This window comes from Fundulus heteroclitus, chromosome 7 (genome assembly GCF_011125445.2).
Source record: "Fundulus heteroclitus isolate FHET01 chromosome 7, MU-UCD_Fhet_4.1, whole genome shotgun sequence".
NCBI lineage: Eukaryota > Metazoa > Chordata > Actinopteri > Cyprinodontiformes > Fundulidae > Fundulus > Fundulus heteroclitus.
Window position 1 is genome coordinate 40,284,428 of NC_046367.1, and position 21,953 is coordinate 40,306,380.

General features: G+C 40.4%; 1 protein-coding gene across 21 annotated transcripts in view; it reads right to left on the reverse strand.

The window, feature by feature from the left end:
- The window catches only part of LOC105938020 (obscurin-like protein 1), a 53,041-nt gene that overhangs the window by 2,101 nt on the left and 28,987 nt on the right, over positions 1 to 21,953 (reverse strand). For 19 of the 21 annotated variants that reach the window (XM_021325067.2, XM_021325064.2, XM_036139626.1 and 16 more), the window contains 15 exons: positions 21,294 to 21,569; positions 20,926 to 21,201; positions 20,479 to 20,754; positions 20,129 to 20,404; positions 18,145 to 18,414; positions 17,781 to 18,047; positions 17,423 to 17,692; positions 15,501 to 15,767; positions 14,277 to 14,543; positions 11,453 to 11,565; positions 11,022 to 11,175; positions 8,486 to 8,647; positions 8,266 to 8,370; positions 3,318 to 3,584; positions 2,420 to 2,689 (listed from right to left, as the gene is read on the reverse strand). In XM_021325067.2, coding sequence (XP_021180742.2) covers positions 2,420 to 2,689; positions 3,318 to 3,584; positions 8,266 to 8,370; positions 8,486 to 8,647; positions 11,022 to 11,175; positions 11,453 to 11,565; positions 14,277 to 14,543; positions 15,501 to 15,767; positions 17,423 to 17,692; positions 17,781 to 18,047; positions 18,145 to 18,414; positions 20,129 to 20,404; positions 20,479 to 20,754; positions 20,926 to 21,201; positions 21,294 to 21,569 — 3,516 coding nt within the window. Of the gene's footprint in view, positions 1 to 2,419; positions 2,690 to 3,317; positions 3,585 to 8,265; positions 8,371 to 8,485; positions 8,648 to 11,021; positions 11,176 to 11,452; positions 11,566 to 14,276; positions 14,544 to 15,500; positions 15,768 to 17,422; positions 17,693 to 17,780; positions 18,048 to 18,144; positions 18,415 to 20,128; positions 20,405 to 20,478; positions 20,755 to 20,925; positions 21,202 to 21,293; positions 21,570 to 21,953 lie in introns of those variants that run through there. The other 2 variants (XM_021325060.2, XM_021325066.2) reach the window with 2 other exon arrangements.

The following is a 21,953-nucleotide window of genomic DNA, read 5'->3' on the forward strand; positions in this document are numbered from 1 at the left end:
CCCTTTTCCCCTTACTGAGCCTGAGATATTTTGCTTTCAAAGAAAGCAATCTCAAACCTTGGTTGTTATCGCCACCTAATGGTTTACTTCATTATTATTATTACTATTATTATTATTATTATTATTATTATTGTTATTATTATTATTATTATTATTATTATTATTATTATTATTATTATTATTATTATTATTATTATTATTATTATTATTTTAGTTTTTAGCAAGCTTTAATTGCCATCAAACCTGATCAACTTGTAGGAACACATTTTTATATATGCCCTTAAATTTACAGTAGTGTACAACATTTCTAAAGCATTCATGATTTAGTCTGTATCTGCTTAAAGCAACCAGACATTTACAATCTTTTAAAGTGGGCTTAATACATTAAGTGGCACATCATCCTTCAGTTGATCACCTAAATACTGCGTCAAAGTCAGCACACTAAACGGTTTTATCAGTTTTACTCAGTTACGTTCTGAACCACATTGAGTAAAAGAAAACATCGTATCCCAACATCAAGTGGGCACGTCAATCAGACGTTAGTAGCGCTAGCTAAACCTCGTTAACTACAGTTTGAGACCAATATCTTCCCTTCTTTGGGAATTGCTTTAGAGGGACTTTCTTTTGCTCATAAAAAGTAAAAATTTAACTTTTACTCAAAGTAAAATTGTAATTGGGTATTTTTTTTTACTTTGACTTGAGTTACATTTTATACTGGTAACTTTAATTGTATTTGAGTAAAAATGTATCACTGTAACTGTACTTTTAATTAATTACATTGTTTTGGTTCTCTTTCAACGTCTATAATTTGGCATTAAAACACATGGAGGCAGAGCGTGAAGACAAGGGCATAGAAGAATGACCAGGTTTAACTTTCGATGTATCAGGTACATGCCAAACTCATCCGTCTATCCGTTCTCTATACCCACTTATCCCTGCCAAACTCAATTCAAGTCAATTCAGTTTATTTATACAGAGTCAATTAACAACACATCATTTGATAAGACAGAGCAGCAGTGATCCTGGTGTACTGCTGCGTCATCGACCACAACGGCCAAGAAAGATGAGCAAGAAGAAAGAAGGATGTTGGGTCCAGTCACACCGACTCCGTCTTCATCCATAGTGAAACCTAAACCAGAGCTGCTGAACTCCAGTCCCCAAGAGCCAGAGTCTTGCACGTCTTAAATGTCTTAAATGTACCTTAATGCCAATCTGTGTTGAACCAGGGATGCGTCTAAAACATTGTAGTGCTTGTTGTGCATAACATTTGGCCTGCATGTTATCCTTCAAACAGAATACAAACAGACTGATGACAGTTAAAGAGCTTAAGAAGTTCATTATCTTTGCCCCATCATCGATGTTAGCACCCATCTTGGCTTCTAGGTCATTGGAGTCATATTCTGAGCCAAACCTAGAAGCTGAGAACCCCCTCTGTCCGAGTTTCAGTCCTCAGAGAAAACTCCATCTGACTGAAGGAAAATGTTTAAGAATCTGAGCCATAATCCATCTAAAATAGCTGATTCAGCAAAGTCCCAACAAATCACCTTGAATTTCACTCATTTGAGTTGATTCCAGTTTTCATTGTTTAGGCTGGAAAACTTTGTATTTTTGAGAAACGTTGCATTGGAATTTAATACATTTTTCATCCTGTTGATTTTTTCTTTAAATTATAATACAGTTGTTGAAAAGGAAGCGCCTCTGGTCATTTACCATAAAAGAGTCATGGACCTTCCCATTGAGTCATTGTGTAGCCATGCTGACATCTGTTGGTCCATAGGAGTACTGACATTCATAAATGCTACCGTATATACATGCATTTTCTATGAATGCACCTATCTCCAGCAGTAAATGAACAAAAGATTTTCACAGGGAAACACAGAGACTCCACGGAGTACCCAGAGAAAACCTTCATGTACAAGAAGAACATCCCTATTCCACATAGAACGGCCTCAGCTGGGATTCAAACACAGGGCCAGTACCTTCTAGGAAACGGTGCAGCCCAAAAGCCTTTCCAGAACATCTGAATTTCTTTACATTGCCACAAACTATGCAGGAATGCCAGTTTTTAGCCCATAACAGCTGCAGGGGCTCCCAGTTCAGACTGCACCAGGATCAAGACCTCTCACTCAACTCAGGCCTCCTCAGAGGAATCATTTTGCCTTCCCTAAAAAAAACATGTCGTTTAATTAAAACAGTTTCATTAATTTTTCATAGACTTAACTGAGGCCTTCAGGAGGTCTGGAGAACTACTGACTTAAGATCACTTTAAAATATTTAAAGATAGTCTGGCTTCTTCAATGGAAGGAGGAGGCATGGTTGAAGACGTGTTGTATAGGTCTGCTGAAAATCCTCTCTCAGAAAGGTGATGTAGTTTTACCTAAAGCTACATAAAGAGAAATGAAATAATCGTTCTGCCTACCCACTACTCGAAGCTGGGCTTGACTTCTTGCTTTCCCGGAGGAGAACTCCACCACGCCGCTCATGTCAGGGGTGGCCTGCCGCAGCCTCAGCCTGTGCACCGTTCCCATCTTCTCCAGGAGAACCCGAGAGCTCGGCTGCAGGGGCTCCCCGTTCAGACTCCACGCCGGGGATCTGAGGACCGGCACCGAGACCTCGCACTCAAAGCAGGCTTCGCCGTGGGCCGACACCTCCACATCTTTCAGCTCCCGGACCATCAGCGGAGACTGGGCTTGGTGGGTGAACAGAAGACGAAGGGAGACATTTACTGATGAAACCTCTACGTTTTTGTGAATTGGATGAGTTACACAAAGACCAAAATATTTGACATGACACGAAAAACATTCCTTTAAATGTCCAACTATTTCAGCCAAACCAGGAGAGAGCTCACTTTAAGTGATATTTTTTTTCAGGTAGTGATAATTTGTAAGCACGTTTCCTTTAATTTAGCCCTCGAATTAATATAACGTGAACACGTTTTCTTTTAATTGAGTCCTCGAATTAATACAACTTATTCAAGCACATGTTTTAATTATTCATGGGTGCGTTTTGGTAGATCGAGATCTCCAATATACTATAACGTGCTCATGTTTACATGTGTCAATACAATATTGAGTGCACGTTTTACATATTGTGGCCACGTTTCAGTAAATCGTGCACTCGTTTGAGTAAATAGTGCACTCGTTTAATAAATTGTGCCCTCGTTTTACTATGCTTAAAATGAGAGCTCCATTTAGTAAAACGAGAGCACAATTTAGTAAAACGAGCACACATTCTGTCAACATGCAAAACATTTTGCGATGATCCCTCTAGGGCTCCGTACAAACGCGTGCTACAGAGTGAAAATTAAACACTCCTACCTTCCACATTCAGTTTGGCCGAGCATGTATAATCTCCGACCTGCACACTGTACGTTCCTTCATCCTCCAGCGCCACCTGCTGGATGATCAGTTTGCGGTAACAGCCTTCGCTGCAGATCTCGAAGCGCTCAGAGGGCAGGATGACGTTACAGCCTTTGTACCAGCGGATGCTGCATCTGGGGTTAGACACCGTGCAGTCCAGGAGGACACGGCTTTTCTCCAGGGCGGTCGTATCCTGCAGGGGTTTTACGATGTTGACCGGAAGCTCTGAAAGGGGAAATTGTGGAAAACGAAACAATAATTTGGTATTTGACTACTGAAGGGCTGATGTTTCAGATTTCTGCTGGATCTTAGGATCAGGGGGAAAAGATATAACTCCCCTTAAGCCCAGACGGGTTTAGGAACAATTTCCGCCTGAAATTACACACATGATATAAATCAGGTACAGCTCCACAGCTATAAAGTATAAATGCAAACTTTTGGTATCTGTGTGAAGGCAAGGCATTCAATAATATGTCTGATTGATAAGTGACTAAACACAGCAAAAATCCAATTTTTTGAGCACTGCCTAATTTTAATTTCAAATAAACATAGCAACACACCATGAAAACCCTTTTGAAAATATAGGAAAAGCATGTGACTTTATAAATTCACTTATTAACTATAAATGCTGCAAATCTGGACTGAATCAGCTGAAGCATAACGGTTTTAGTAGGCAGAGTGTCAGAGTGGAGCTGTGATGCTGGCACAATTAAGCCAAATGTGCCAATACTGGGCCAAATGTGTTTTTCACTTCATAAAAGTGAATCTGGTCAAATAAAAGTGCTGATTTCCATCATAGGACTCCTTTTGCTAATAATAAAGCATTTGTATCGTCAAAATGTACCATTATGCACAACATAAGAGCCATATAATGAAGAGAAATTTAGCTGAATTGTGTCTTTTTGCCTCATAACTTTTGCCAAAGGTTCTAGAGCTGTCAATTTGCACTCCGGTGCCAAAAATAAATATAGAGATTTTAAGAAAAGAAAAAAAAACAGAGCTGAAGAAATGGACATTTTTAACAAGCCACAGGTGTCTACAGCTCTGTTCAGTTCTGGAAAATTAGCATTTTGATTAACCTTATTTTTTTTTCTTGAACCATACCCTGATAAAAAAAAACACACTTTAGTTGTATATAATAAAATTATCCTGCAGATTATCCAGTAAGCTTTTTTAAAAATAATAAAATTTTCCCCAATAATATAAGCAAAATGTAGGACAACACATGGCTTTGTTTAATTTTTCCAGTCTTTATAAATAATCCAGCAGTAACCTGGAGATGCCAGATCATCCGACATGGCACCATTCTGATGGACCTGCTGTGAAAGTGACAGTAAACCAGTTTATTTTGGCAGCTAACCAAACGTAGACAGCCACTGGGGTTCTTCTTTGTCTGTTGTGACAACCATGCTCGCTCACAGACGTGTCGCAGCAAAGCTCCTCTACTTGTTGCTGCTACAACAGACAGAGCTCCTGTTGTGGCTCCAACACGTGTTGAAAATGCACCAGAAGCTCCGTCAGATTATTCCAACGATGTGTGGCGCAGTCTCCATGGTGTCCCGACAGAAAAGGAATCAACATGAACATGGCTGAAGAATGTATGTTGACAGAAGCAGAGATAAAACCTTGTAAAGGAAGATCGTTACCCAACATTTTAGTTTCAGCGGATCCCAGCCACCAGAGAAGAAACCTCAGCTTCAGGCATGAAGTATCTGATGAGGATTTCCTGAGCTATCACTTGTTTTTACCTTCATGTTTTTATCTTGCTAATGGAGTGAAGAAATTAATTAAACACTGACTGATGTTAACTGGCAGTTCGGATAAGCTTGATCATAAAGTCCTGGACAAAGTCAGTTAACCTACAGTTTAAAATGATGGACATATCTTTCAGAGATGTGGCTAGTAATGGATAGTCTCACACAAAGATGGTTGTCAATATTTATGTACTTTATGAGTGTGCGGTACAATCTTAGGTTCACATTTGCAGATGACTTGTAGAAAATGGTTGAACCCGTCCTAAATGACATTTGTGATTTTTTTTTAACCATGACAACCTTAAAACAGTCAGATGATCTTTGACGGCTCCTTTCATTAATTTGTGAGTTCAGGATAAGGCTACATTCAGTATTAATGCTACTATAGCTAGCAGGATAACTCTGGTTATGAGAAAACGGCTTTTTTAGTCTGTTAGACTTATCAGGCTCCCCAGCTTTGCTTCTATAGAGACGTGCATTCTCCTTTTAATTGTCTCAGAACTCAGAACCAGCTTCAAAATGTTCTAGTTGTGGGTCCAGTTTCATATTCTTGGTTTAAGAAACATGTTTCCTTTTATGGGAGGTGAATTGCTTCAACACATTTCTGTGTATTTCCTGATTAAAGTGTGGAACAGTCAGTGAATGAACGGTTCTTCGCTCTGCTGTGTTCCTGCTTTCCACTTTCGCTGCTCATGATAACATAAAATCCTGATCTTCAATGACTACGTTTGTCTATCAATGACGTCCCCACCCTACAACAACAAGCAACACTAAAAGGTATTCAAATACATAATTATTGTGCACTTAGCAGATGAAAAACCTTTAAAAATGCCATATTATCATTTGATTAAATGTCATTTCTACCACCATAATATTTCAGCTCTAAGGCTGGAGAATCTCTCTCTTCCCACAAGACAAAAGCAGCCAGCTGTGACACTGAGACTTGAACCCATGCCAAGTTATGTGTAGTAATTAACAGTGGCATCTTAGACATGATAAATAAAGTGAGGCACAAAAACTCAACACCTATTAGAAGAAACTAATTTTGGTTGTGATGCATACAACCTGACTTTGATCAATATAAAAATAAACAGATAAATGACCATAAACCAACACACTAGATCCATTTTATCCATTTTATATTAGCTAAATGTAATTTAATTTTTATACATTAAATTATAAATAAAGGCTCACTCATATTGTTCATTTATTGAACAGAAAAGATTCACAGCAATCCTTCAATGAGCCAGCAAGAACAACCAAGACTAGATTAATGTTTGCTTTTAGTTTACATTTTCCTCTGTTTTATTTAGTTTAAATTTTCCAACATTTTATTCCAAGAGTTTTTTTTTTAGGTTGCTTTCATTCTGTCTTTATTTTACAATAATCATGTAAAGCACTTTGCATTGTTCTTGTACTGAACTGTGATACAACTATCACAGTTGCCTTGCCCAGATGGTCGCACACTTTTCAGCAGAACATAAACGTAAGGTGTGCATTTACAGTATTTTGATTGGACAATCTTAGCTTGGGGCCAGAGGATTTGTGCCCCACGGCTGTCTACTGACAGCGTGTTGGTCATGCTTACTGCTATTTCAGATGTTCATTATTTAAACAAACGTTGGTGGGCCGGCCCCAATATCAAGGCTCCTCAAGAGGATTTAGCTTTCTGAACTTAGACATATAGACACTAATGTTTATAACATAATTTTGTCAGTAAGGGAATTGGTCTTTTTTTACAATATTACTGTATAAAGAACGATCATGTCTCGCTGATTATTGTGAACATAAAGCTCCACAGCGACATCTGGTGGGGTCAGACCCCAGTGGCCCCAAATGCAGAGACACCACAGTAATTAAGGCTCTGATTGAGCCCAGGGTCTGCTTTGAGGTGAATGGGATTTAAACCAACCTTGGTATCAGTCATGGCATATGTCTTTGTCCCGAATGTCACCACTATGGGACATTAAAGTTATTTCTATAGCTACAGTTTCTGTACCAATGGACTTGTTGAAGCAGCTAGTTTATGTAATCAGCTGCCTTTTCTTTAGGTCAACTCCCTGCTATAAGTATATTAATCAGCTAAGTTGTTCCTATAGATTCTTTTATGCTAAACTGTGATGCAAAAGGCCTTTTGTAATCACGTTCAGAAAGCTGAGCTCATAATTCAAAGCATCATAACCTAAAAGAAATAAGGTTGCTGTCAGTTGGCGATTTGTTGATGGTCTTTAATGAAATCACTGTGTTCAAATTCAAGTGCATAAAGGTGAGCCAGTGGTCCCCTATTAGCAGGACAGTGAGAGCCCACTGCTCGCTGATGGATGGATTAAAAGCAAAGGACAAATTTCATTGGAATGTTTGCTGCAATGACAAAGATAATAATAATAATTATTTTACTACCTAGCACCGACTTCATCTGGTGTTAATGCGTGTTGAACGTCCATCCTAAAACTTCCTGCACTGTCGTGTTTGGTCACCATTTCTCAACAGATGGTTCCTTCTTTTATTACCAGATCAAGTACACGGAAATAATATGGATCTCTGGGATTGACTTTCTTAAAGGTGCTATAAGTAAGATATTTACTGTAAAATCAGCCATTTCTCAGCCAGAATGGCAGTAACACATTCCCTAAAAACAATCCTCTCCATCAACAGTCTTTAGTCACGTTTTTCTCTTTTCAAACTTAGAGGTTCGGTCCAGAACTACTTCAGTTCAGAGTGTAGCCCGTGTTTACTTCCTGGTTCCTGAGCCAATCATATGGCAGTTCCCAGGGTTCCCAACACAGAGCTCAGCATTTGGTATTTTATCTTGGCAAAAACTAACATGGAAGTCAGTAAGAGAAGCGGACCAGAAATATAACACAATAAAACATTATAGACCTGTCCTGTGGAAATAAAAATTCAGTAGAGTTTCACAGCCGCAGGACTGTTGAGTAAATGGCAGGTCTCTGTGAAAGGCATTTTGTATCTGTTGTTCCGATTTTAACCACTAGGTGTCATCATTACTTATTGTTCCTTTAATTATCATAAAATCATTTTAAGGCGCTGTTTATATGTTGCCACAAAAACTAAAAACTAAATAAGCAAACAGTTATTTGACAAAGTGTTTCCATTTGCTTTTATGCAAGTTATTAATCGTTCTCATTTCTTACCTTCCACCTCCAGGTAAGCAGCAGATTCAACATTTCTTGCCACAAACTTGATCTCCCCGGAGTCTTCTGGTCGCACATTACACATGAGAAGAAAATGTTTTGTTCCTGAAACAAGTAAAACACAACGATAACATGATAAATTTAACAGATATCCTCTACAGATGTCATATTATTTTAACAGCATTTAAAAATTAAACCTAATGTCGGTTTTCATGTGTACCTTCCTGCCGGATCTTGACGGTGCTGGTGGGTTGTATGCGTTCCCCGTTTTTGTACCATTCACCTGGAACGTCCTCTACAGAGATCTCACAAACAAAGACGGCATTCTGGTCTTCCTGGATGTCCAGATCTTCAAGGCCCTGCAGAACCAACAGCTCTCGCTCTACAGGCACAATTCAAAAGCATATTATAAAAAAGCCTATATATATATATATATATATATATATATATATATATATATATGACAATTACTGGTTGAGTTTTGTTATCATTTTCTATGGTAGAAACACATTTCTAGATATGAAAAATGAGTTCAGGCTGCAGTACTTCATAAATGCCAGTAGATGGCAGTGCTATGCAAAGGTTCAAAGTCACCCTATTGAAACGTAACATTCACTGTTCTACTGTAGGAGCTAATAAAGGAAACATGCTTTTAATTATCTTGTTGCTGTTTTCAGTGCTTAACATAATAAATTAATATCAAACTTCAAATAATCTCACATTGGATATATTTACCCAGTTAAAAAAGTTACTAAAGTAAACCCAAACACATTTTCTCTTAAATGAAATTGATGATGATATTAATATTCTGTTGCTCTTCAGTTAAGCTCTGACCAGCATTTACTTTGAAACATGGACATAATTCTGGCTAAAAACGTTTCAGCTCCTATAAGGAGTCAGCTGTTGAAGCCTAGGTCTCTTTTGGATCAGCTGGGTTCTGCTTAGAAAGCAGTTTCCTTTTGTTTTCTCCGTCTGGCTAGCTGAGTGAAGAAAAGTACTGAATGTTCACTGAATGTTAGCCGACCGTTCGCACAGGTAAGATCAAAGATTCCCAAACAGAGGAAGCTGAACTACAGCTGAAAATAATGGAAGTGTTTAACTGAGGCGTGGCTGATGATGGATAATCTGCAACAATAAAGGAACACAGTGTTTGTGGAGCATTATGAGTGCATTGTGAGTTCTACATAAGTCATATATCTGCTGCTGCATTGTAGAAAAGAATGAATCTTAGCTTTAAAAATCCAAATCAACCACCCAGTTTAATAACAACAGGACACAATGCCTTGAAAGTAATCTCAGTAAATATATCTTTGCTATTCTTACACACAATCACCACGGGGCATTTTTCAAAATGGGATTAAAACAAATGGGAAAAAATGGTGTTACTTGTGTACTGTTTCCATTTTCTTTAGTTTCTCATTTATAAATCTACAGTTACCATCATCTTAATCACAGTATTACAGGTTAGTTCAAGGTAAAGACCAAATTAAAAAAGGTCAGAAAATGATTGACTCATTTGAGAAAGATGCTACATTTAGCTTAGGTAGCGTAGATGTAATGGCCAAATAGGTTGCAAGATAACGATCTGGCCGACTTCTGTAGAAGTTAGCTTATTAAACAGTTGGCCTGATCAGGCTGAAGCATTTGTGTTGTTCTAGAAACAAACAAGAATGCTGCTTAGATCTGGATAGGGTCAGTGTCAACCCTAGGCTAACCCTAACCCTGAGCTAACTTTGCTCCTAGGATAGTCCGGAACCTGTTGGGTTTCGTTGATTATGGGGCCCCAGTAACCATGCTAACAAAGGGTTTTTCTGAATTTTAAGTGTTGAACCCATAAGTCAATGTGTTAAAGCACTAAAATAAGGTTTTCAACATCCAGTAAAGCCCCCTGGAGGAATGGTTCAATTCAACACACAGGTCCACACACACAGAGACCACACAGTCAGCGATCAAACGTCTTTACAGCACAGCGCAGAATGACACTCTATGTGGTTGTTCTCTTTTACACCTGCCGCTCCTACCTTTCAACCAGAATCCAAAATCTATTTTCATCAGTGAGTGCAGCGTTGGAGTAGTAGAAGGGCTACATAATATATCAGCATTAAAATACCATCGTTTGCAATATTAATATCACACTGGACTGTTTGGAATGCAGTATATCCCAAATGTCATGTATTCACACTTTGAATGCCAATAATATATTCAGCCTTTTGGATGCTGTCACTGCAGTAGATGTCCACCCAGATTTTAGTGCCGTTCTAGTCGTCACCAAGACTGATGAAAGAAACGAGCTTAGAAAGAGCGGCAACATTATTGCTTCTCAAACTGACGTTGGAATATTGGCAAATAATGTCAGCATGATATTAATTTCTACGATAACATAACAATGAGAGGCAAGTCGACTTAAACTGAAATACATAAAGTGAATTACTGCAGTTTTCACTTGTAGCCATTCAGGATTTTGAGGTCAGGATTGGTTAGAAACCTGGAGTTTTGACTTAAGAGGCCATTTCAATCATATATTCCAAAATTATCACCAAAATTAGATAGTAATTTACATATTGCTCTTGATTTAAAGTAGTTAATACAATGTTTGACCAACTTAACACAGCTAAGGATATTCCCTACTGTGTTTTTGTTCTGACGTGGGCTTTTTTGCTTCTTTGCCTCAATAATCTCTACCACCGTTTACATTCGTTAGAGAATAAACTTAAGTACATAGAAGAAAATTATTAACCAAACACACTGCAGCTTACCATAGACCTCCACTGTGCAGGATGTAACGGCATCACCAGCATCGCATGTGTACGTGCCAGAGTCAGCGGTGCGACATTTCATTATCTGGAGAAAGCGCTTCCTTCCCATTGCATAAATGCGTAGATCTTTGCTTGGCTTCACTTCAAGTCCATCCTGAAAAGGTTAAAAGCTGTTATAATCAAGTTATTTGTTATTTATCTGCATTCATTTACTTCTCCTCTAAGCTTAAATTTATTCCAAAAAACATGAAATAAAAGCGGTTGCCCACAAACACACACAGAAACACAACAGCATCTAGACTTTTTAATGTCCATTGGCTGGAGCCTCATATTCTGAAAAGTTTGTAGGTTGTGCAGAACATTAACTAAGCCTTTTCTCATAAGCTAAAGTGTCAGCATGAATAATAGCAAACAAACAACCAAAGCACTACCTTCATCCATTTCACATCAACGTTGTGTCTCGAGAGCTCACAATCAAAAGAGATAACAGAGCCATCAGGAACTTTCTGGTCCTCCAGCTTCCTGATGATACTGACTGGAGGCTCTGCAGGAAAGAACAAAGACATGATCTTATGTTCAAATTATGTGTAACGTATACGGACCGGTCTGATGATGCTTTCATCCAAATGTCATCCCCTGCATTTCATGGACAGCTCGGAGGGATGACAAAGGCATGGCGAGGATTATTCTACCAGTTGAGCTTAAACTGGTACCTGAGTGAAAGACGGCGTAACCGAAGCTTTTCATTGTGCCTCCGAAGGCTATTTTCTTTGTGTTTGTAACGTGAGCCTGGATGAAGGTAGCGGTAGCAGAGCTGTCACTCGCTTCTATTATCGTGCCGGCAATGCTTGCCATTTGGCCACAATCGAGTGGACAACTTTAGCTGCCAGTCTGGGGCCACAGCAAAACTATTACAGTGAAACGATTTGTTTTTCGTTACGTTTTACCTATTGTGCATAAAGCAAAAGGTTAAGCACTGCTTGGACAGACTGTGGCTGCGTGTTTGCATCATGCCTTTGTGGTATTCTGACTTTCTTTTGAGGATCAAAGTCCCTGCACGAGGGAAAAGTTCACTTTTAATCAGTCGACGATGATGGCCTCAGTCTTAAAGAAGCTGATTTGACTTGAATTTGGAAAATTAAGAGCAAACAAGCTGCACAGATTTAATCATGGTTATGATATAATGTTGGTTAGCTGCATGATCCCACCCCCAGACACCGATGGAAGGGGCTCTACCCACCGGTTGAGGTAGTGCTGAGATAGAACCTTTTACAGTAAAGGTTTGTGGTTGATGTTCAGAATAATAATGTTAAAACTCAAACACTTCACCCAGTCCAGCAGAGAAGAAAAGAAAAACACGAAAAAATTAGATTGTCATTCAGTTTATAACTTTCCTGAGAAACTTGGAAGGTTTTGTTTTTTTACAACCACAACAATACTGTATATTTTAAATCTAAAAAAACGCTCTCAGAGAATATTTCACCCCGAGCACAAGCTTAGCAGTGTAGTATATGCAGTTCAGTGCCGTGAGGAATGTTGAGAAATAATAATAATACTCTTTATACATTCCAATGAAATTTGTTTTCTGCATTTAACCCATCCCTTTGGGGAGCAGTGGGCTGCCACTGTGCGGCGCCCGGGGAGCAGTCTGGGGTTGAGGATCTTGTTTAGGGACCCAGAGCCGCAGTCTGTGGGAGTTGAACCTAGAACCTCCGGGACACAAGCGCAATGCTCTAACCCCAACCCACCACTCAAAAGAAAACAGCAGCTAAACAAACCGATGGAACGACAGCCTGTTGGGTCCAGACTCTACGGCTCATTTACGTCTGAAGGACAAGGGAAGCTCTTTTACAGCCAGGCTTGTCTACATTCTGGACAGAGAAGACAGGTGGTTTGGAGGAGAAGTTAAAGAAGCCATTAAACATGAAAAAAGACTACATTAAAGAGAGGATCCATGTTGCTGCATTCTTTTAGCTACAGTGTAGCCTTGACTCATCTCTCTGGGCGTTTCTACAACCACCTGGAGGCATGGAACAGAAAAAGTCATGTGTTGAATCCCATAAAGGTTAATAAACAACAACTGGACTTCAGTTCTTGCAGATGCTTTGCTTCTCATCCGAAGAGTTTTCTGAGCTCAAGTTCTGCAGATCTAAAGTCACGTGCAGCTCTTCCTGTCCTGAAAACAGAGCGCTGTTAGCCCCGCCGTTAGCCCCGCCGTTAGCCCCACCGTTAGCCCCGCCGTTAGCCCCGCCGTTAGTCCCGCCGTTAGCTCCGCCGTTAGCCCCGCTGTTAGCCTGGCTCTCTGAGAGATATCTGGTCAAATGCAAAAACGTGTGACTCCTTCTGAAACTGACTTGGCATCGGGCTTAACGCTGAACTGTAGGTTTTTGATAGCGCAAATTTGGCTTCCTTTTCTCTCAAACCGTCTATTAGAATTTGAACACTTTGGTCCTCAAAAGAACGTCCCTTATCCTTGAGTCGTGGGTCCACAGCTGAGTCTCGCTCTCCTGTGTTGAGCCATGCGTTTGGCCCGTATAGAGGTCTGGACATTCCTGACTGCACTGAACTGCAGACACCAAGCTGCTTAGTTTGTGTCCCGCCCCATGATCAGAACCGAGAAGATGAATTGTCTTCAAGAAGCTAGAGATGTCTAGTTTCCTTCTATTTACGCACTTTAGAAGCAAGATGGCCTCTCAGCTTCACACTGTATTGCATCTACCGGCGTCATCTATCTACTGTTCTGACTGTCAAATCAGCACCGGCAAAACCCTGAGCAGCTTTACCACAACCAAGTCACCTCTAAATCAGAACATTATATAAAAGAAGAAAATGTGCAGCTCTCTTTTCTTCTCTTCTGTTGTCAGTGTATTATACTGGAAAGTTCCTCCAATCTGAACCGAAGAGGCCAGAACTTGCTTCACCTGAAGCCTTCTGCTCGATTCTACGAAACCAACAAGAGAAATCCTGTGTGCCTGTGTTTCACATCTTAAATTGATACTGTTTAAACTATTTTATTGTTACTTTAACAATAACTCCTGCAGTTCTCCATCAAATTGCTCGCACTTTATTTATTTAAGTGGTTGTTTCGTTATTGCTGTCTGTCTTGTCCACCGCTACGTTTGTCGCTGCCTTTCTTGGCCAGAGGTCTTGATCTCAATGGGCCCTTTTGTCTAGGTAAATAAAAGCTTGATAAAAATAAATGCTAGTTATCTAAATATTGCATTTAGTTTGTCTTTTTTTTCCCAAGCTGCCTACCCTTCACAACAAGCCTTGCAGATGTTTTCAGATTCTCTACAGTGAACACAAAGGTGCCCGTGTCTTCCACTGAAAGGTTGGAGATGGTGAGGCTGTGAACTTCTCCCTTGGCGCTCATACGGAAGTGATTCGTGGGCTTGAGCTGGATTCCGTTTCTGATCCAGGTTCCCGGGACGTTGGAATGGGAGAGCTCCACTTCAAAGGAGGCCGTTTCTCTCTCTGTGGTTTTAATGTCTGTTAGCCCTCTCTTGATAGTGATTTTCCGTGCTGTGGGACAACAGGGCACAAAAGATGGGAAACACGTTATGCCTCGGAGAACGGGACGTTTTTATTGGAGCAGAACCTCGATAAAACCATGGTGGTGCTTCTCTTTTACGCAACGAGTCCGGAATCTGTTCTGCAGACGCTAATCAGTGCAAGCTGGCAACAATACCAGGCTGATTTCAGCCATTTCAAGCACTGAGCTTTAGACAAAATGCAAAGTTTCCCCCTCCCCCCCCCACACACACACTAATTGTAACGTAGACAAACATTCTCAGCGGAAAAAAAAAGGAGTGTTTATTTTGGAGACCTGATGACAACAACCTTAGTTTTGAAGGCCAGGGTGTAAATTTAGATGCAGTGAGAGAAGATCAAAATTCACAGGATGTGCCAACAGCGGCCTGAAGTCCTAACTTTCTCCTTCCCACCTGCACAAGTGTTGAAAGAGAAGCCTTTAATTCACCCACTGCCTTTAGATCACAGGGCTAAGAAACATAAGCAAAAGGAAACCCTACAATCAGGACATCTCAATTACTTGAAGACGTTTGATGGGGAGTCAAGGACAAACTAAAATAGTGTTTTATCAAACTAGAAGTTCAACTTCACTAAACAAGAAATCTTAAAAGTAGAAAAATATTTATTTCTTCACAAATTGATCTCTTTAAAACACAAGCCTACTGTCTCGGTGCTGACAGCCGTCGTAACTTATGGTTGCACCTTTGGATTTGATTGTGTGTCTGCTCTGCTCTGCGTCAGGGTTTTGTTATGATATCACCTGTTGGTTACCATCACATCCCCAGTCCACACCGCCTCCGTGCCCAGTAAACTCAAATTACTCCTACGCAGTTAACTCAGGTTTGCCCTCACAAGAAGCCGGGACGGCGGGCGTCACCAATGGGGAGAGGACAGTAACGGCGGTAAACAAACAACAACAGGGCATGGTGAGAACGCGCGGACACTCACGCTCCACGGCGAGCTGGGCCTGCGTGCGGTCGTGGAGGGTTTCGCAGCTGTAGGTGCCTCGGTCGGATAGGGCCACCTTGTGAATGGTGAGCGTGTGCTTTGGGCCCTTGTGTTTCAGGGTGTACTTGGCGCCGGGATGGATCAGGACCCCTTGCCTCATCCACTGCACCTCTGCTGCCTCTAGACTCACCTCCACCTCCAGAGTTGCCTCGCTGTACTCCTCAGCTACAACTGCTGTCATTTTCTTTGTGAACAGCGCCTGTTGCTCTTTAGAAAGAATAGAATTACAAGACAGCAGCCCCTTGTTATTTCAAGAATCCATGAGTGCAGTAAATACTTTTTTTTTTTAAATAATCATTTATTGTTGTGAGGCAGAAGTCGTTCTAATCTTTTCAAGTTAAATTTAGGTTATGTTTATTGAGCTGATTCAAATCAATTTATATTCAGAAATATAGAGAGCCAACAATGCATAAAACAACCAGAGAAATTAATAAAAAGCAGATTTAAAATATATGTTTTAACTGGCTTTTAAAAGACAACACAGAGTCCTCTGATGGATATAGTCAATCTGCCACGTAGACAGCTTTAGTCGTGTGAGTAGTTATAATAAAGGCAGTAAAGCTCAGTATATTTTGACAGTTGGTAAAATGTCTGATATCCAAGGAGACCCAGCAGATTGCATCAAGAGACTGACTTTACCGCAATCCCTCCTAATGAACAAGCGTGCAATAGCCATTGACAGTCTGTTGTATCTACTTGTTAACTTTGCAGCAATCCCTCCTAATGAACAAGCATGCAATGATCATTGACAATCCTTTGTATCTGCAGCAATCCTCCTCTCATGTGGGTATTACTATTACTATATTACTATATTACTATTACTTTTGTATGATAGAATGAGCTCCCCTTTAACAGGAAGAAATCTCAAGCAGAACCTGGCTCAATTCTGGTGGATATCTGCTACGACCGCCTGGGTGTTTAAGAACACAGCAGAATATTATATCCAGGGGTACTTTTTGTGTTAAAGAAAAATAAGGAGTTAATGGCAGCAGTAGTTCCATCTAGAAGAGAAAACATCTTAGTTCAGAGCCAGCAGTAAAATCAACTGGATGAAAAAAAGTAATTAGATGTGGTTAGTCACAGCAACTCCTCCGTCAATTGCTTTTTTTAGGATTAAGACAAAATTAATCACATAAAGTTATGGACAGTTATACCAACTATAGAAAGATAACATGAAGGTATTGGATTTAAAAGTTCAGCTTCTTGTTGGAAGCTGATGTATTTGGAGAAATTAAAGCTGGACTGAAATATTCTCTATACAGTCGTCAAAACCATTAAAATAACCGCCATTCTTAGATAGTTTCTTGGACCCAGTGTACAATCTATTGTCTCACAAGCTGAATTTATTGTTACATCCCAAGTATTTTATGAGATTCTAGCTGAAAAATCACAGTAGAAAATGAGCTGAACTAAAATGCATCTTCCAGGCCTAGTTTCAGGCCTATGTTGGATTTTTCCCATTTTTTCTTAAATAAATGACTTTCAGATGCTAGCCACCTGCTGGATAGAGCTTTTTTCTCTCGTAATAATGTTTCTGGTTGCTTTAAGCACATGCTTCACAATATACCGTCACAGTCAGGTTCAAAAGCTGAGGGAAAACCTGCAAAAATAGAAAGCCAAAATAAAAAGGCTTTCATGAAATAAAAAAAGAAAGAAATAGTCAATAAGACCACTGCAGACGATCACAATACCAGGTCGGGGTGCTAAGAAGGAAAAACTAACGAGTTGTGATTTCAAAATTGTGCACCACTGTATAATTTGTGACTAACGTGTTTGCTCACTACGGGCCAGAGGAGTTTATACGAGGAGAAAAAGCAAAGGTTTGAGGAGACGGTTGTGTTTGTCAGACACAGAGAACTCACCTTGGACCTGCAGCTCTGCTTCTGACACCACCCCCTCTGCATCAGCTGTCACCCTGCCGCCATCTGAGACCAGGCAGTTGCTGATGCAGAGCATGTGGCACAGTCCGTTGCAGGAAATGACCGTGCGCTCGTTCAGAGCCACCTTCTTGCCGTTCAAGCGCCAAAGCAACTTGGTGTCGGCTGGTGAGACCATGCACTTGAAAACGGCATCTTCCCCTTCGCAGATGGTGATGTTACGAAGCTCCGCAATGAACTCGACAACACGGGGGCCTGAAAGTCGGCACGTTCAGTCAGAATCTGTTAGGAAATAACTTTAATATCTTCCTCTTCCAGAGTTTGGCAAATGAAGTTGACTTACTTTCGACCTTGACCGTGGCTACTGTTCGGTCGTCTGTGGATTCACAGACGTACTCTCCAGCATCTTCGTCCACTAGGTGGTGGATGGTCAAGCTCCGCTCTCTGCCCTGTGCCCGTATGGTGCAGCGGCGACTGGCCGTTATCTCTTTGCCGTCTTTGAGCCACTGGACGTCTCCTTTGGGCTTGTTGACCTCACATTGCATTGTAAGAATTTTACCTTTCTGAGAAACCACACTCTCTAGACGTTTAGTGAATTTCACCTTCATTTCTGGAAATAAAGAATCACACATTGTAAAAATGTACGTTTCTAACTAGCAAGGGATTCCCTGCTTGAGAATAAAAGTCACAGCACAGCCTGTTCTTACCTTGGACTAAAAGAGTGAAATGCATTTCGTCCGTGCTCACGTCACAGACATATTCTCCAGAATCTGACAGCTGCAGAGGATTAATGGTGAGCTTATGAGTTTTACCCTCATTGGAGATATGAATGTTGTCTTTATTCAACAGCTGGCCATCTTTCAGCCAACGAACATTAGCTCTTTCATCGCTCACAATGGCACACAGTGTGACGCTCTCATTTTCACAAGCCGAGATGTTGTTCTCTGCTTTTTTATTAAGAAACTTCGCTGGGGGGTCTGAGGAGAAAAAATACGTTTTGTCAACAATTTGATGTTTCAAGTTTCAATTTAAGATAGAAAAACACACAACACATAAACTTTTACTATTCCATGAATTATAATATGCATTTCTAAGATGCTTGTCTGTCAGAGTTTCAAAAAAACCTAACAACCTTTAAGCCAGTATCAAACATGTTTTCCATTAAGCCCAAATGTCTGCATGAAAAATTTTGCTTTTCTATTGGCCTGATAAAATATTTTAATCTTTAAAACTGTGTTTATTATTAGCTGGAGGTGGAAAGAAAATCATAATGAACACACACACACACACACAAACACACACACACACACACACACACATATATATATATATATATATATATATATATATATATATATATATATATATATATATATATATAAAATAAATATGCTATGTTAACATAGCATATTTATAAGTGAAGTGAAACTGTTATTCAATAGAGATTAATTACACACAGAGTAAAAAATATTTCAAGCTTTTATTTGTTTTAATTTATTATGTGTGACATGACTATCACATTAGAGCAATCAAAATAGAATGTTTTAAACACAAATGTCAAGCTTGTGAAAAGTGTTTGCATTTCTCTTCACTCCATACTCTGTTGGGCCTCTCCTCATGAACTACTGCATCAGTGCACCGTGGCATAGAGGCCATCAGCCTGTGGTTCTGCTGAGATGTTCTGGAAGCCCAGATTGTTGCCTTCAGATTATCTGCCTTGTTGCCTCTGGTGTCTCTCATCTTACTCTTGACAACAGCCCAGATATTTTCTAAGAAGTTGAAGTCAGGGGAGTGTGCTGACCGATCAAGGACAGTACCACCATGGTCATTGGAGCAGCTTTTGGTACCGTTGGCAGTGTGGGCAGGTGCCAAGTCCAGCTGGAAAATAAAACCAGCATCTCCATACAGCTTGTCAGCAGAGGGAAGCATGAAGTGCGTGGCCAAGAAATTCCTGGTAGATGGCTGCATTGACTGTGGACTTCAAAAAAACCCAGTGGACCAACAACAGGAGATGACATGGCACCCCAAACCATCACTGACTGTGAAAACTTCACTCCGGACTTTAAGATAAGCAGATTCTCTGCCTTTCCACTCTTCCTCCAGAATCTGGGACCTTGATTTCCAAATAAAATGCAGACTTTACTTTCATCTGGAGACAGGACTTTGGACCATTAAGCAACAGTCCAGCTCCTTTTCTCAGTAGCCCGGGTAAGATGCTTGTAGTCCGTGTGAAGGATCCGTCTGTGCGTGGTAGGTCTTGATGCACCAACTCCAGCCTCAGTCAACTCCTTGTGAAGCTCCCCCAACTTCTTGCATGGATTTCTCTTGACAATCCTCTCCTGGCTGCTGTTCTTCCTGTTGCATATATTCCTGCAACACGTTTTCCTTACACTTAATTTTCTGTCAATACGCTTGGATCCAGAACTCTGTGAACAACCAGCTGACTTCCCCATGATGGTGTCGTCTACTGACCCAGAGCGAGAGACCGTTTAAAGGCTCAGGAAACCTTTGCAAAAGTTTTGAGTTGATTAGAAAAAAAATGATGTCTTAATAGACAGAGATGGGATTTTTATTGCATTTTTATATGCATGAAACAATATATAGATGTGATACTCTCTTCATCTGGGTGGTTAACCTGGTTCATTTCTGTTTTTTCAAGAAGTGTTTGTTTCACAATCATCTTAGTCTTACCTTGCACTTCCACAACTGTGACTAACTTGTCATCGGTGGCATCACAGACGTATTCTCCTGAGTCTGAGGCCTGAAGTCCAGAGAGGACAAGCTTCCTCACAACATCATAGCTGTCAATATTTATCCGATCGCTTGGTTTGAGTATCTGGCCATTTCGTATCCACTCGACTGCTGCGTTCGGTCTGGACACTTCACACTCCAGGATAAGATCATCTCCTGCTACCATCACGTGATGCTCTGGGTGTCCTGAGTTTCCAATAATCTGCACAGGAGGTTCTGAAAATAAGAGTTAATTACTGTTTAGAAAAAAAGTACGGCATCTATTTGGTGATGACTGCTGGTATGATTACCTTTCACAGTGATGTTAAAAGACATCTTGTCATCTCCTGCATCGCAGGTATACTCTCCTGAATCTTCGAGTGCAGCATTTAGGACAACCAGGGACCGGAAAACGTCTTGCTCTTCACAACAGTATCTCCTGGTGTCATCAATAAGCTGACCATCTTTGTACCAGCAGACCGATGCATTGGCTTTCGAGAGTTCACACACTAGAATAATATCGTCTGAAGCTAGAAACTGTTTTTCTGCCTTTGCGTCTGTTTTTCCCAGAATTTTGACCGGCAGCTCTGTAAATGAAACAAATCAATTGATCTATTATTTCTTAGGCTTTTAAAAACGTCTTTAAAAATGGAGTTTATATTTTATTTATTATATAGGGTCTCTTGAACAAAAGTGGAGAATGTTTAGTGGAAACGGTTTTAATTACTTTGCTACAATGAAACGGAAACATTACCCACCTTGCACTTTTACGTTGAAATCCATGACATCATCTTTTGCGTCACAGACATACTGCCCGGCGTCCTCCGCTGTTACTGAATGAATAGTCAACTGACGTGTGATGCCATCTTCAAGGATTGTGACTTTTCTGGAGTCCTCCACCTCTTCTCCATTCTTCTTCCAGGTCACTTCAGCATTTGATCGTGAAACCTCGCAGTCTAGAACCAGAGTCTCACCAACCACTCTCTCCACCTTGCTCGCCATCTTCCGTGGGCGCACAAACCGTACTGGAGGTTCTGTGCATAAAAAAAAAACAACAGGTCATTTCTGCAAGATGAAAGGTACTAATACTAGCTATGCGCTAGGATGATCTTTGCCGTTTCTTTACCTGCTATGTTCACAAAAAATGTCACAGAATCATCTCCTGTGTCACAAACGTATTCCGCAGAATCTTTGACGGTTGTCTCGGGTATAATGAGTCTTCTGTAGACACCGTCCACTTCTAGTATAAGATTCTCACTTTCCTCCACCTCGAGTCCGTCTCGGTACCACCGTACCACTGCGTTGGGCCGTGAGATCTCACAGCTCAGTACCATCCGCTCAGAGGTCTGCTGACACAGCTCCATTTGGGACTGACTTGGCGATATAATTTGCACCGGAGGTTCTGGAAATGTATATGGAGACAGACAGGGTATGTGCATTTTTTTTTAAATTAACTCTGAATTATCCTAAGCACTGTGTGCTCTGCAGTATTTAAATAAAATAAGGTACTGGTATAATTCCAGTTCAGTACGTGACTCTCAAATGGCTGAGATGCCGAGCAATAGGAAACACAAGCAGCAACAGGGAATTTTATGACTCCAGCTCTTACCAAAGCCAAATGTTAATAAATAAAAGTTAATTATGCAAGTATATTATCAATGAATAAAAATAAAATTGGTTGTTAACCATAGAAGATCAACTGGGCATTAGGATGGCTGCATCGAGGAATAACAGGTACACGCTCCACTTCTCTGCCACATGGCGCTCCATTTCAACCTGAAATTTG